The 13,035-nt window shown below is 43.5% G+C and overlaps 2 protein-coding genes across 2 annotated transcripts; one reads left to right on the top strand and one right to left on the bottom strand.

Moving 5' to 3' along the window:
• Positions 1 to 757: 757 nt before the first annotated feature.
• Positions 758 to 12,828, bottom strand: LOC311146967 (dynein axonemal heavy chain 11-like; the record flags this gene model as incomplete). Its single annotated transcript, XM_084183578.1, has 12 exons — positions 758 to 1,121; positions 1,198 to 1,338; positions 1,471 to 1,583; positions 1,664 to 1,779; positions 1,890 to 2,072; positions 2,662 to 2,742; positions 2,818 to 2,937; positions 3,054 to 3,245; positions 11,824 to 11,913; positions 12,008 to 12,145; positions 12,342 to 12,469; positions 12,597 to 12,828. 12 exons carry the CDS (start codon positions 12,826 to 12,828, stop codon positions 874 to 876), a joined length of 1,782 nt encoding a protein of 593 aa, XP_084039704.1. The 3' UTR covers positions 758 to 873.
• Positions 9,410 to 10,373, top strand: LOC311146641 (cyclin-dependent kinase 5 activator 1-like; the record flags this gene model as incomplete). The annotated part of the gene is made up of 1 exon (XM_084183171.1): positions 9,410 to 10,373. One exon carries the CDS (start codon positions 9,410 to 9,412, stop codon positions 10,367 to 10,369), a length of 960 nt encoding a protein of 319 aa, XP_084039297.1. The 3' UTR covers positions 10,370 to 10,373.
• Positions 12,829 to 13,035: the final 207 nt, after the last annotated feature.

The raw sequence follows: 13,035 nt of genomic DNA, 5'->3' as shown, positions 1-13,035 counted from the left end.
TTTTGTTTCTGTTATGTCATTTTCTTTTTTAATTGAAGCCAAAAGTATACACGCCCCTGTGTGTGAGGACTGTATGGGATAATAGTGAAGAATTATGAGCAGTGTGGATTTCCTCCTGCTAACAGTCATGTTGTTCTGGGCCCGGCTTCCCAAAAGCATCCTAAGGCTAAGTTCATCCATAAAGTTCTAACAATGAACTTAGCCTTAGGATGCTTTTGGGAAACCGGGCCCTAGTCTATTGAAGCTTTTAAAGTGACATGTAACTGATGTGCCATATTAACAAGTGTTACATAGACCATAGAGCACTTGAACACCACTCCTTTTTAGATGCTAGGACTAGGTAAAGGGTACATTCCAATGTTTTCTGCTTTTAGATTTGTACACTTGTTAGACGATACAGTTGATTTGTTCAAAATAATAAGCTTTGAAGTAATGGGTTCTTACTGTGATTAAATGTGTGAAACTATTTTGCAGCTTGTACTGTATTGTTTTTCAATAAATTCAGAAAAATACAGATATATTCATACTAATTCATATAAAAAAACCTTAATATAGCTTTATACATTTTCATATAGCTTTCAGGTGCTAAAACAGTACTATACAAATTCCTTTTATATTTCAATAGCAGCATGAAACCTGGTTTGAGGGATATGTAGTAAAACATGCGTATTTTACATAAAATAACTTTTCTCACACTTAGCAACATAATGCAGAAAATACACACCCTACGAATAACTAAAGAAAAAACTACCTTGCCTCTTTCCACCCTCAAAAAAGCCCCTTTTAACCAACAGTCTTGTAGAGCATCAGGCCCCTCATCCTTCTCCACCTTCACCTCATTTCTCTCACAAGCAGAGTTCCTACCCTGACAGCTCACACACTGAGCAGCAGTGCCACCCCAGCCAGTACCCACTTGGCTGGTCTCTCTCTGGTCTTGAGGCTGAAGGTCCAGACATAAGTGGTTCCTCTCAGCTTGGTCTTGTACAGGGGACACTCATAGATGTTACGCGTCTCCTGTCTGTCGTTAGGTACGGCTCGGACTGAGATGACTGGCATGGAGGGGGTTAACTCCTTCAGACGAGCCTCAGTGATCACCCCACCCTGAGTGTCCCATCTTGCACCTATGGGACAAAGAGGGAAAAATGAAGATAAATGAACTAGGATGTATGTGTTCATGAGAAGGAGAGGAGTGTATACCTTCCATGTACAGTCCGTATACGTATGCTCCCTCTCTGGCAGGCTGGTTGAACTCTTCCTTAAATTTCTTAGTCACATCCACAGTCAGGTTCATCTTATCTAACGGCCACTCATTCTTACGAGCCAGAGACTGCATCACCGCTGGAGGGAGAGAGGGTAGTTGAGCAAATAATTCCACTGAATAGAGAATACCAAGAGGCAACTGAGAGTTACAACATAAGTCGGTTGGGTATGTTGTTTGTAAGTGTGTAGGGGGATGTGCGTGTATGTTACCTGTTAAGAAGGACTGTGGGTTAAAGAGTCCAGACAGCCAGACGACGGTGGGCAGAGCCAGGTCCTGTGTCCAGCTGTCCAGCTCTCTACAGCGCAGCAACACGTCATTATACCTGATAAGCACACACACACATAGCAACACATCATCTTAAGTACACGTTGGGACAGTGGGAGAGTACACACAGTGACTCACCACTGGGCCAGGCTGTAAGTGGAGGGGTAGGCCAGTTTGGTCCAGGTGTCTGGGACGTTATCAAAGAACAGAGCTGACTGGATCTGCTCCATCTCTGAGGAGATAGCCAGCTCACCCTTGAAGGAGAAAAAAACATCACTGTTATGAGAGACAACTACCAATTCACCCTTATGTCATCTATCAGTCCTAGTCTAATTTCCCAGCTGACCCCTAGCCCCTAACCCACCTTCAGCCCCAGGTCCAGCTCTTTGAGTGAGCGTCGTATCTCGTAGATGAGCGTGTTCATACGTTCACACTCCTGGAAGCAGACCAGGATGTATGGTGATCTCTCAGCAGTCTTAGACGTGATGTCTGACATGTTGTACTCTTCTGGAAGCTTCTCCAACACCTCGTCTAGGATGGTCTTCACCTGCAGGGAGGATGAGGGATGAGTGTGTGTGGGTCCGCTGTATGTGTGTGTCTGCTATGAGTGTGTCTGTTATGAATATGCCTGGTGTGTGTGTGTGTGTGTCTCTCACACACACCTTCTCCTCTACGGTCTGTGAAGCCCCCTCTCCCATCACAGAATCAGGTGACTGCAGCTCCAGCAGTGTGTGGAAGAGGTTATCAGAGGTCACCGTCAGAAACTATATCTCTGCGTTGGGGTGTAGTCCATAATGCACCGGGCTCTCGTGGGGCAGCATCTCATCTCATCTCCTGAGTGGCGCAGTGGTCTAAGGCACTGCATCGCAGTGCTAACTGTGCCACTAGAGATCCTGGTTCGAATCCAGGCTCTGTCGCAGCCGGCCGCGACCGGGAGACTCATGGGCGGCGCACAATTGGCCCAGCGTCGTCCAGGGTAGGGGAGGGAATGGCCGGCAGGGATGTAGCTCAGTTGATAGAGCATGGCGTTTGCAACGCCAGGGTTGTGGGTTCAATTCCCATGGGGGGCCAGTATAAAAAAAATTATGTATTCACTAACTGTAAGTCGCTCTGGATAAGAGCGTCTGCTAAATGACTAAAATGTAAATGTAATAACCATGGTAGTCCAGGTTGGAGGGAACCACAAAGCCCGGAGCCAGAGCCAACTTCCTGTCAAACTGGTGGGAAACAGGATGGAAAGGGTGTAGGTTTATTTTTAACACTATCATCACAATCGTAACACACACACACACCTGGTTGGGCTGCATATATTCCTCCAGGTAGGTTCTACAGAGTCTTCTGTCCCAGTCGTCTGTGATGTGACCTCCATACATGATCTCTCCAAACAGATAGCGCAAGTCCTCCCACGGCACCTAAACATGCGCAAGCACACACACGCACACACAAAATACATGAACAATGACTCATCATCATCATCAATACAGTCATGATCATCACCATCCTGATCACTAACACGGTAAACAGTGACCTGTGAGTTGGCCTCCAGGTAGTTGTAGAGCATGTTGACAGAGATGGTGAGGTCTCCAGTGTTAAAGGGGTATTTCCTGTTCCAACCCTGAGGTCCGAACTTACGCCTCTCAGCCACACAGGCATGAAAATAACACAGAGAGAACAGGATGGTCTTAAACTCCTGCTCTCTACTGCACTGATCCAATATGTCCTACAGAGAGATAGACAGAGAGAGAGAGAGAGAGCGAGAGAGAGAGAGCGAGGGTGGTTGTGGAAGGAGTTTGTGAGATATTGATAATATACAGTTGAAGTCGGAAGTTTACATACACTTAGGTTGGAGACATTAAAACTAGTTTTTCAACCACTCCCATTTCCTTTTAACAAACTATAGTTTTGGCAAGTCGGTTAGGACTTCTAATATGTGCATGACACAAGTAATTTTTCCAACAATTGTTTACAGACAGATTATTTCACTTATAATTCACTGTATCACAATTACAGTGGGTCAGAAGTTTACATATACTAAGTTGACTGTGCCTTTAAACAGCTTGGAAAATTCCAGAAAATGATGTCATGGCTTTAGAAGCATCTGATAGGCTAATTGACATCATTTGAGTCAATTGGAGGTGTACCTGTTGATGTATTTCAAGGCCTACCTTCAAACTCAGTGCCTCTTTGCTTGACATCGTGGGAAAATCAAAGGAAATCAGCCAAGACCTCAGAATAAAAATTATAGACCTCCACAAGTCTGGTTCATCCTTGGGAGCAATTTACAAATGCCTAAAGGTGCCACGTTCATCTGTACAAACAATAGTACGCAAGTATAAACACCATGGGACCACGCAGCTGTCATACCGCTCAGGAAGAAGACGCGTTTTGTCTCCTAGAGATGCATGTACTTTGGTGTGAAAAGTGCAAATCAATCCCAGAACAACAGCAAAGGACCTTGTGAAGATGCTGGAGGAAACAGGTACAAAAGTATCTATATCCACAGTAAAACGAGTCCTATATCGACATAACCTTAAAGGCCGCGCAGCAAGGAAGAAGCCACTGCTCCAAAACCGCCATAAAAAACCCAGACTATGGTTTGCAACTGCACATGGGGACAAAGATTGTACTTTTTGAGAAATGTCCTCTGGTCTGATGAAACAAAAATAGAACAGTTTGGCCATAATGACCATCGTTATGTTTGGAGGAAAAAGGGGGACCTTGCAAGCCGAAGAACACCATCCCAAAAGTGAAGCACGGAGGTGGCAGCATCATGCTGTGGGGGTGCTTTGCTGCAGGAGGGACTGGTGCACTTCACAAAATAGATGGCATCATGAGGAAGGAAAATTATGTGGATATATTGAAGCAACATCTCAAGACATCAGTCAGGAAGTTAAAGTTTGGTCACAAATGAGTCTTCCAAATGGACAATGACCCCAAGCGTACTTACAAAGTTGTGGCAAAATGGCTTAAGGACAACAAAGTCAAGGTATTGGAGTGGCCATCACAAAGCCCTGACATCAATCCTATAGAAAATGTGTGGGCAGAACTGAAAAAGCGTGTGCGAGCAAGGAGGCCTACAAACCTGACTCAGTTACACCAGCTCTATCAGGAGGAATGGGCCAAAATTCACCCAACTTATAGTGGGAAGCATGTGGAAGGCTACCCGAAATGTTTGACCCAAATTAAACTATTTAAAGGCAATGCTACCAAATACTAATTGAGTGTATGTAAACTTCTGACCCACTGGGAATGTGATGAAAGAAATAAAAGCTGAAATAAATCATTCTCTCTACAATTATTCTGACATTCTTAAAATAAAGTGGTGATCCTAACTGACCTAAAACAGGGAATTCTTACTAGGATTAAATGTCAGGAATTGTGAAAAACTTAGTTTAAATGTATTTGGCTAAGGTGTATGTAAACTTCCGACTTCAACTGTATTAGGACAGCAGTTAGGGATGGGGAGGTACTTGAATATTCAAACCGAGCTTAGGCTAGAATTGGATCAACTGTTGTAAGTATTTCGATTCTTAAGACATTCTTGCACACAAGGATATACCATGATATATATATATATACACAGTTCCAGTCAAAAGTTTGGACACACCTACTCATTCCAGGGTTTTTCTTTATTTTTACTATTTTCTACATTGTAGAATAATAGTGAAGACATCAAAACTATGAAATAACACATATGGAATCATGTAGTAACCAAAAAAGTGTTATAAAATATATTTTGATTTGTTAATTTTAAGATTATTCAAAGAAACCACCCTTTGCCTTGACAGCTTTGCACACTCTTGGCATTCTCTCAATCAGCGTCATGGGGTAGTCATCTGGAATGCATTTAAATTAACAGCTGTGCCTTCTTAAAAGTTAATTTGTGGAATTTCATCCCTTCTTAATATGTTTGAGCCAATCAGTTGTGTTGTGACAAGGTAGGGGTGGTATACAGAAGATGTACTCCTGAGTGGCGCAGTGGTCTAAGGCACTGCATCGCAGTGCTAACTGTGCCACTGGAGATCCTGGTTCGAATCCAGCCTCTGTCGCAGCCGGCCGCGACCGGGAGACTCATGGGCGGCGCACAATTGGCCCAGCGTCATCCAGGGTAGGAGAGGGAATGGCCGGCAGGGATGTACCTCAGTTGATAGAGCGTGGCGTTTGCAACGCCAGGGTTGTGGGTTCGATTCCCACGGGGGGCCAGTATAAAAAAAAAAGATGTATTCACTAACTGTAAGTCACGCTGGATAAGAGTGTCTGCTAAATGACTAAAATGTAAGATAGCCCTATTTGATAAAAGACCAAGTCCATATTATGGCAAGAACAGCTCAAATAATCAAAGAGAAATGACAGTCCATCATTACTTTAAGACATGAAGGTCAGTCAATACGGAAAACTTCAACAACTTTGAAAGTTTCTTCAAGTGCAGTCGCAAAAACCATAAAGTGCTATGATGAAACTGGCTCTCATGAGGACTACCACAGGAATGGAAGACCCAGAGTTACCTCTGCTGCAGAGGATATGTTAAATAGAGTTACCAGCCTCAGAAATTGCAGACCAAATAAATGCTTCACAGAGTTCAAGTAACAGACACATCTCAACATCAACTGTTCAGAGGAGACTGTGTGAATCAGGCCTTCGTGGTCTTCGTGGATTTGCTGCAAAGAAAGCACTACTAAAGGACACCAATAATTAGAAGAGACTTGCTTGGGCAAAGAAACACGAGCAGTGGACATTAGACCGATGGAAATGTGTCCTTTGGTCTGGAGTCCAAATTGGAGATGTATGGTTCCAACTGCCGTGTCTTTGTGAGACGTGGTGTGGGTGAACGGATGATCTCCGCATGTGTATTTCCCACCGTAAAGCATGTAGGAGGAGGTGTTATGGTGTGGGGGTGCTTTGCTGGTGACACTGTCTGTGATTTATTTAGAATTCAAGGCACACTTAACCAGCATGGCTACCGCAACATTCTGCAGCGATACACCATCCCATCTGGTTTGGGCTTAGTGGAACTATAATTTGTTTTTCAACAGGACAATGAACCAACACACCTCCAGCCTGTAGAAGGACTATTTTACCACGAATGAGAGTGCTGCATCAGATGACCTTGCCTCCACAATCCCCCGACCTCAACCCAATTGAGATGGTTTGGGATGAGTCGGACCACAGAGTGAAGGAAAAGCAGCCAACAGGTGCTCAGCATATGTGGGAACTCCTTCAAGACTGTTGGAAAAGCATTCTAGGTGAAGCCAGTAGTGTGCAAAGCTGTCATCAAGGCAACTGATTTTTTTATTTTTTTATTTAACCTTTATTTAACCAGGTAAGCCAGTTCAAATCAAATCAAATCAAATCAAATTGTATTGGTCACATGCGCCGAATACAACAGGTGCAGACATTACAGTGAAATGCTTACTTACAGCCCTTAACCAACATTGCATTTATTTTAAACAAAAAAAGTAAGAATAAAACAACAACAAAAAAAGTGTTGAGAAAAAAAGAGCAGAAGTAAAATAAAGTGACAGTAGGGAGGCTATATATACAGTAAAATAAAGTGACAGTAGGGAGGCTATATATACAGGGGGGTACCGTTGCAGAGTCAATGTGCGGGGGCACCGGCTAGTTGAGGTAGTTGAGGTAATATGTACATGTGGGTAGAGTTAAAGTGACTATGCATAAGTACTTACTTAACAGAGTAGCAGCAGCGTAAAAAGGATGGGGTGGGGGGGCAGTGCAAATAGTCCGGGTAGCCATGATTAGCTGTTCAGGAGTCTTATGGCTTGGGGGTAGAAGCTGTTGAGAAGTCTTTTGGACCTAGACTTGGCACTCCGGTACCGCTTGCCGTGCGGTAGCAGAGAGAACAGTCTATGACTTGGGTGGCTGGAGTCTTTGACAATTTTGAGGGCCTTCCTGTTGAGAACAAGTTGTCATTTACAACTGCCACCTGGCCAAGATAAAGCAAAGCAGTGCAATAAAAACAACAACACAGAGTTACATATGGGGTAAAACAAAACATAAAGTCAAAAATACTACAGAAAATATATACAGTGTGTGCAAATGTAGAAAGTTATGGAGGTAAGGCAATAAATAGGCCATAGTGCAAAATAATTACAATTAGTATTAACACTGGAATGATAGATGTACAAGAGATAATGTGCAAATAGAGATACTGGGGTGTAAATTAGCAAAATAAATAACAATATGGGGATGAGGTAGTTGGGTGGGCTAATTTCAGATGGGCTGTGTACAGGTGCAGTGATCAGTAAGGTGGTCTGACAACTGATGCTTGAAGTTAGATAAGTGTCTCCAGCTTCAGAGATTAGGATAAGCTAAGATAAGGAGGGGATTTGCCTAGAAGTGATTTATAGATGGCCTGGAGCCAGTGGGTTTGGCAACGAATATGTAGTGTGGACCAGCCAACAAGAGCATACAGGTCGCAGTGGTGGGTAGTATATGGGACTTTGGGCGGGTGAAGAGCATGCATTTCATTTTACTTGTGTTTAAGAGCAGTTGGAGGCTACGGAAGTTGTGTTGTATGGCATTGAAGCTCGTTTGGAGGTTTGTTAACACAGTGTCCAATGAAGGGCCAGATGTATACAAAATGGTGTCGTCTGCCTAGAGGTGGATCTGAGAATCACCAGCAGCATGAGCGGTGTTTGAAGAATCTCAAATATAAAATATATTTTTATGTGTTTAATACTTTTTTGGTTACTACATGATTCCATATGTGTTATTTCATAGTTTTGATGTCTTCACTATTATTCTACAATGTAGAAAAACCCTTGAATGAGTAGGTGTGTCCAAACCTTTAACTGGTACGGTATATCTTTTTTATAACTTTGGAGTGTAGTTTTAGACGTTTTTATTTGAGCTACTGCTGGTTCTTATGTTGCGTTTTACACGAAAAGGCTATTTAGCCTACTTCTATAACGCATTTTAAGCTAGTCCTTCAGTCAGTCCTGACATAGAAGTAGGCCTGTATGCTCCCCACTTCAAATAGCGATTATAGGCGAGCACCTATTTGTCCCTAGGCTAAATGCTCATTATCGGAGTAGATTGCTAAAGTGAAATGACTAACGCACCCTTTAGGGGGAAGAAGAGTCTGGTGGTGAACGAGATAAGCGCGCACCTGACAGAGGTGCCAATTTAATTTGACAGACCATTGAGATCCATGCAAAACACTCGCAGATACATGTTATTCATCCATTGAGGCCAGAAATATAACGCTGTAGCGTAGCAGTCACTCAAAGATTATTTCGTTATCAACGTATTGAGCTAGGCTATAGCAAATATGAGGCAAATTCTATCATGGCGAAAATCTGACTTTCTTTATTTGTGTTATTTATTTATTTTTGCCAACATCAAACTTAATCTTTCACAAAATCGCCTCTATGACATGCCTCTTTATTACGACGGGGACACACAATTTCAGAACGCTCGATTTCAGAACCTTGGACAATTCCGATGTTCACAACCATAACAGCCTTGAACTCAAAGCACCTGGACAACCCGTCTTTACCTTTCAATTAACGAAGAAAATATTGAATTATCTTTACAATTTTTCACATATCAACTTGAAATCAGTGAGTAATATTTTTGTTTTGCTTTGAAATGTTATATTGCTCATGTTTATGAACACATAACCCTAATGTCTATGCTTAATACTCTTTGATTTAGATTATGTCCCACATGGAACCCTATTTCCTATATATTGCACTACTTTGACCAGACTCCTATAGGCCTTGGTAAAAAGCAGTGCACTATATAGGGAATAGGTTGCCATCTGGGAGACACCCAGAGCTGAGCTAGATAGGCCTACTGAACTGATGCCATGCATTTCATTTTGCTAATATTGAAGCATTTTGTTTTCCACAGGCACTATTGACCATGGGATCCGCAATGTCTATCTCACTCCGCGAGAAGGCAGTCCACTTCAAAGATGGGCCGGACACGGTGGGCCACTTCTTTGAAGTCCAGACCCGTAAGAGCGGCAAAGACAAGACCCTGAAGCGCTACTCGCCATGGAGGTGGATTGTGAAGAAGAAGGGCTCCAAGAAGGTGCAGGCCCACGAGAACACCAACCAAAACAACATCGCCCATCTGAGTAACGAGAACCTGGAGAAGTCTCAGTCCTCCTCCAACTTGTCCACCCTCACCCTGGAGAAGTCTCAATCCTGTGACAAGCTGTCCACCCAGTACCAGAGCACTCCAGCCATCGCCAACAGCTCCAACAACGCCGCCTCGTCGGTCGAGAAGGCCCCCTTGACCAACTCCAACACGGCCCCCGACACGCCCCAGACGGTGATCGTCCAGGACCTCGACACGCCCAAGAGGCTGGTGATGGTCCATGCTACAACCGGCGAGCTGCTGCGCTGCCTGGGTGAGTTCCTGTGCCGGCGCTGCTACCTGATCCAGGACATGTCTTCCATGGACCCGGAGCTGTGGCTGCGGGTGGTTGACCGTTATCTGCTGGACAACTGCTATCAGAACCAGAGCTGCATCAACCCGGCCATGGTGGTCTTCCTCTACATGCTGTGCCGCGAGGCGGTCTCCTCCGAGGTGGCCACCTTGCATGAGCTGCAAGCCGTGCTGCTTACCTGCCTCTACACGACCTGCTCCTACATTGGCAACCAGATCTCCTACCCCCTGAGACCCTTCCTGGTGGAGACCTGCAGGCAGACCTTCTGGATCCGCTGCATGTCCATCACCAAGCTGATGAGTGGTAAGATGCTCCAGATGAACACAGACCCTAACTTCTTCTCCCAGATGTTTGCTGACCTGAAGAACGAGAGCCAGAAGGAGGAGAAGAAGAGCCGCCTGCTCAGCGGTGTGTACAGCACTCAGTGAGGGACCTAGGGTAGAGGGGCCAGGGGAGGGGAGGGGCCTACTATAGCCTGACATTTCGAAATGGGAGGGAGGAGGATTGGTTCAGGGAATGGGTAGAGGGTGAGCTTTGATGGGAAAATATGATTTATAGATTTTAAGGGTTAATATGAGGGTTAATTTGGCTTGAAAGAGAACACAAATCGGTAGATATGAATGTGTAGAGGACTGAGGCTGTAGCTTACTATCTACTGTACCATCTGACTGTCTGACGTGTGCACTGCCTACCACGGGAGGATTGGAGGCACACGAGTGACTGTGCTAGTGCTCACATCACACAGGCTGCAGCCTACCAGCCTACTGTTCTGACTGTGTGAGATGTGCACTTTCTACCACGGGAGGGAAGGAGGCACCCTTGTGTGAGTGGGCTAGTGCTCAGATCATGGTTGAACAGACAAGCTGCAACCCTGCCGCTTTAGACTGTGAAGTGAACACCCATGTTCCCCCACAGCAAGCACAGGACTGGACAGTTCTGGGGGACAGGGGTTCGTTTGAGGACCATTGGTTCTGATGAACTTGAACGAACAGTGTGACTGTTTTGGAATAAAATGCTATATATATTCTCTTAAACATCCAGTGTTGTGTCCTTATTATTTTACAATTGATATTTTCCATGTCATTTTGAGATCTTGGTGGAGATAATACTTTACCAGTGGTGGAAAAGGTACCCAATTCAGTAAAACTTGAGTAAAAGTAAAGAAAATGACTCAAGTAAAAGTGAAAGTCACCCAGTAAAATACTACTTCAGTAAAAGTCTAAAAGTATCTGGTTTTAAATGTACTTAAGTATCAAAAGTGAAAGCAAAGGCTATATATCAAATTCCTTATATTATGCTAATTGCCTTTATTTTTATTTATTTATGGGAATCCAGGGACACAGTTCAACAATCTTTTACAAACCAGATCAGAGGCAGTAGGGATGCATTTTTCTTAATAAGTACATGAATTTGACCGTTTTGCTGTCCTGAATAAGCATTAGAAATGTAACAAGCACATATTTTATTTCAGAATGTAGTCAAGTAGAAGTAAAAGTTGTAAAAAATATAAAAACTCAAGTAAAGTACAGATACCTCAAAGTAGTACTTCAAAGTATTTTTACTTAGTTACTTTACACCACTGTACTTTACTAATGATTAGTAAATGTTTTATAAGGGTCTATATTAAACATCTAATAAATTATCCAATAATTCATTTGAAAGTTTATAAATAACTATGTATAGCTTACTAACATTTGCAAATGTAGAAACAGCAATTAGTAAATAGTGAGAACTGTTTATAATAGCCTTATAAATGATCTATTACTGGACATTATTATAAAGTGTGAATCAAACATTTGATGATATTATTTTGAACAATAATTTCAATTGCCCATCCCTAACACCAGTGGACAGACATACATTAATATGCACATTCCTGTACCTGGTCGAAGTTGTCCAGAGCAGCATGAAGGTTGGCATGCATGCCAGTGGGAGGCTCGTTGGTGATCTTGATGGCATTCTCCAGGATGCCCTGAGTGAGGAGAGGAGAACAAACACACTTTTAAATTAGGAAAACACACCGTGTTATTATAAATGCATGTGTGTGTATGTGTGTGTGTGTGTACCTGAGGGATGATGTGTTCCTGTGGTGTGGGGGCAGGCTCAGCACTCATAAACACTCTGTAGTCCTGGTGACTGCCCTCACAGCAGCGTTCCAGAAGCTTCTCCAACGACCCCAGCCAGCGAGCCACCAGGTGGATATTCTGACAGAGATGAATGAATGAATGACTGAATGAATGAATGAATGAATGGATGAATGGATGGATGGATGAACAATTGTAAGCGCGAACAAACTAATAAATGGATTAATGAAACAATGAATGGATGGAAGGATGGATGGATGCAATGATGAATGAATGAATTATGTTTTATGTACAGTATATAGCAGGATAGCCATACCTGTAAAATGACCCAGTGTCCCTCCTTAGCAGCCATCTCCATGGCGACCTCAGCCACAGCCTCCTGACCCTGACCCAAAGACACATTGTGGAGTTTCCCCAGGTCTATGGTGAACCCCAACTTCCTGCCTGTTACCATGGAAACACTATTTTCTCAGTGTGTGTGTGTGTGCTAAATGACGTAAATGTAAATGTGTCATATTCATGCAGATTTACAGTGATCTTTACATTACAAAATTAGTTGTCTTAGTGTTACCCAGTGACTCCACGTCTTTGAGAGGGTCTACTCCAGGAGACAGGATGAAGAATACAGGCGAGGCAGGTCCACTCTCTCTGAAGGACCTAGCAAACTCTGTCTTCCTCCCCTCTGTATACTTCACCCCCAACTTCTCCTCCACAAAGTTCCTACAGACAGAAAGAGAGTGCGCGAGAGCGAGGGGAGGGTATGTGGAGGGAGATTGATCGTCATTATAATTTGCCAGAGACATATAAAAGATGGGGATGGAGGGAGAGAAGAGGAGAGGGAGAGAAGAGGAGAGGGAGAGAAGACTGAGACTGTGGGAGGAGAGATTGATGGAGAGGTCCAATGTCACCCCTGTGAGTAGCCTACATATTTGCCGGGTTTCAAAGACCATGATGCTTCATTCATAAACATTTTCTATTTGTTTTACAACCTTATTTGAGATTTAGATATT

Source organism: Coregonus lavaretus, assembly GCF_964263955.1.
Source record: "Coregonus lavaretus genome assembly, chromosome: 19".
Lineage (NCBI taxonomy): Eukaryota > Metazoa > Chordata > Actinopteri > Salmoniformes > Salmonidae > Coregonus > Coregonus lavaretus.
Note: the sequence above shows the minus strand (reverse complement) of the source record. Positions and strands in the feature narration are given on the sequence as shown.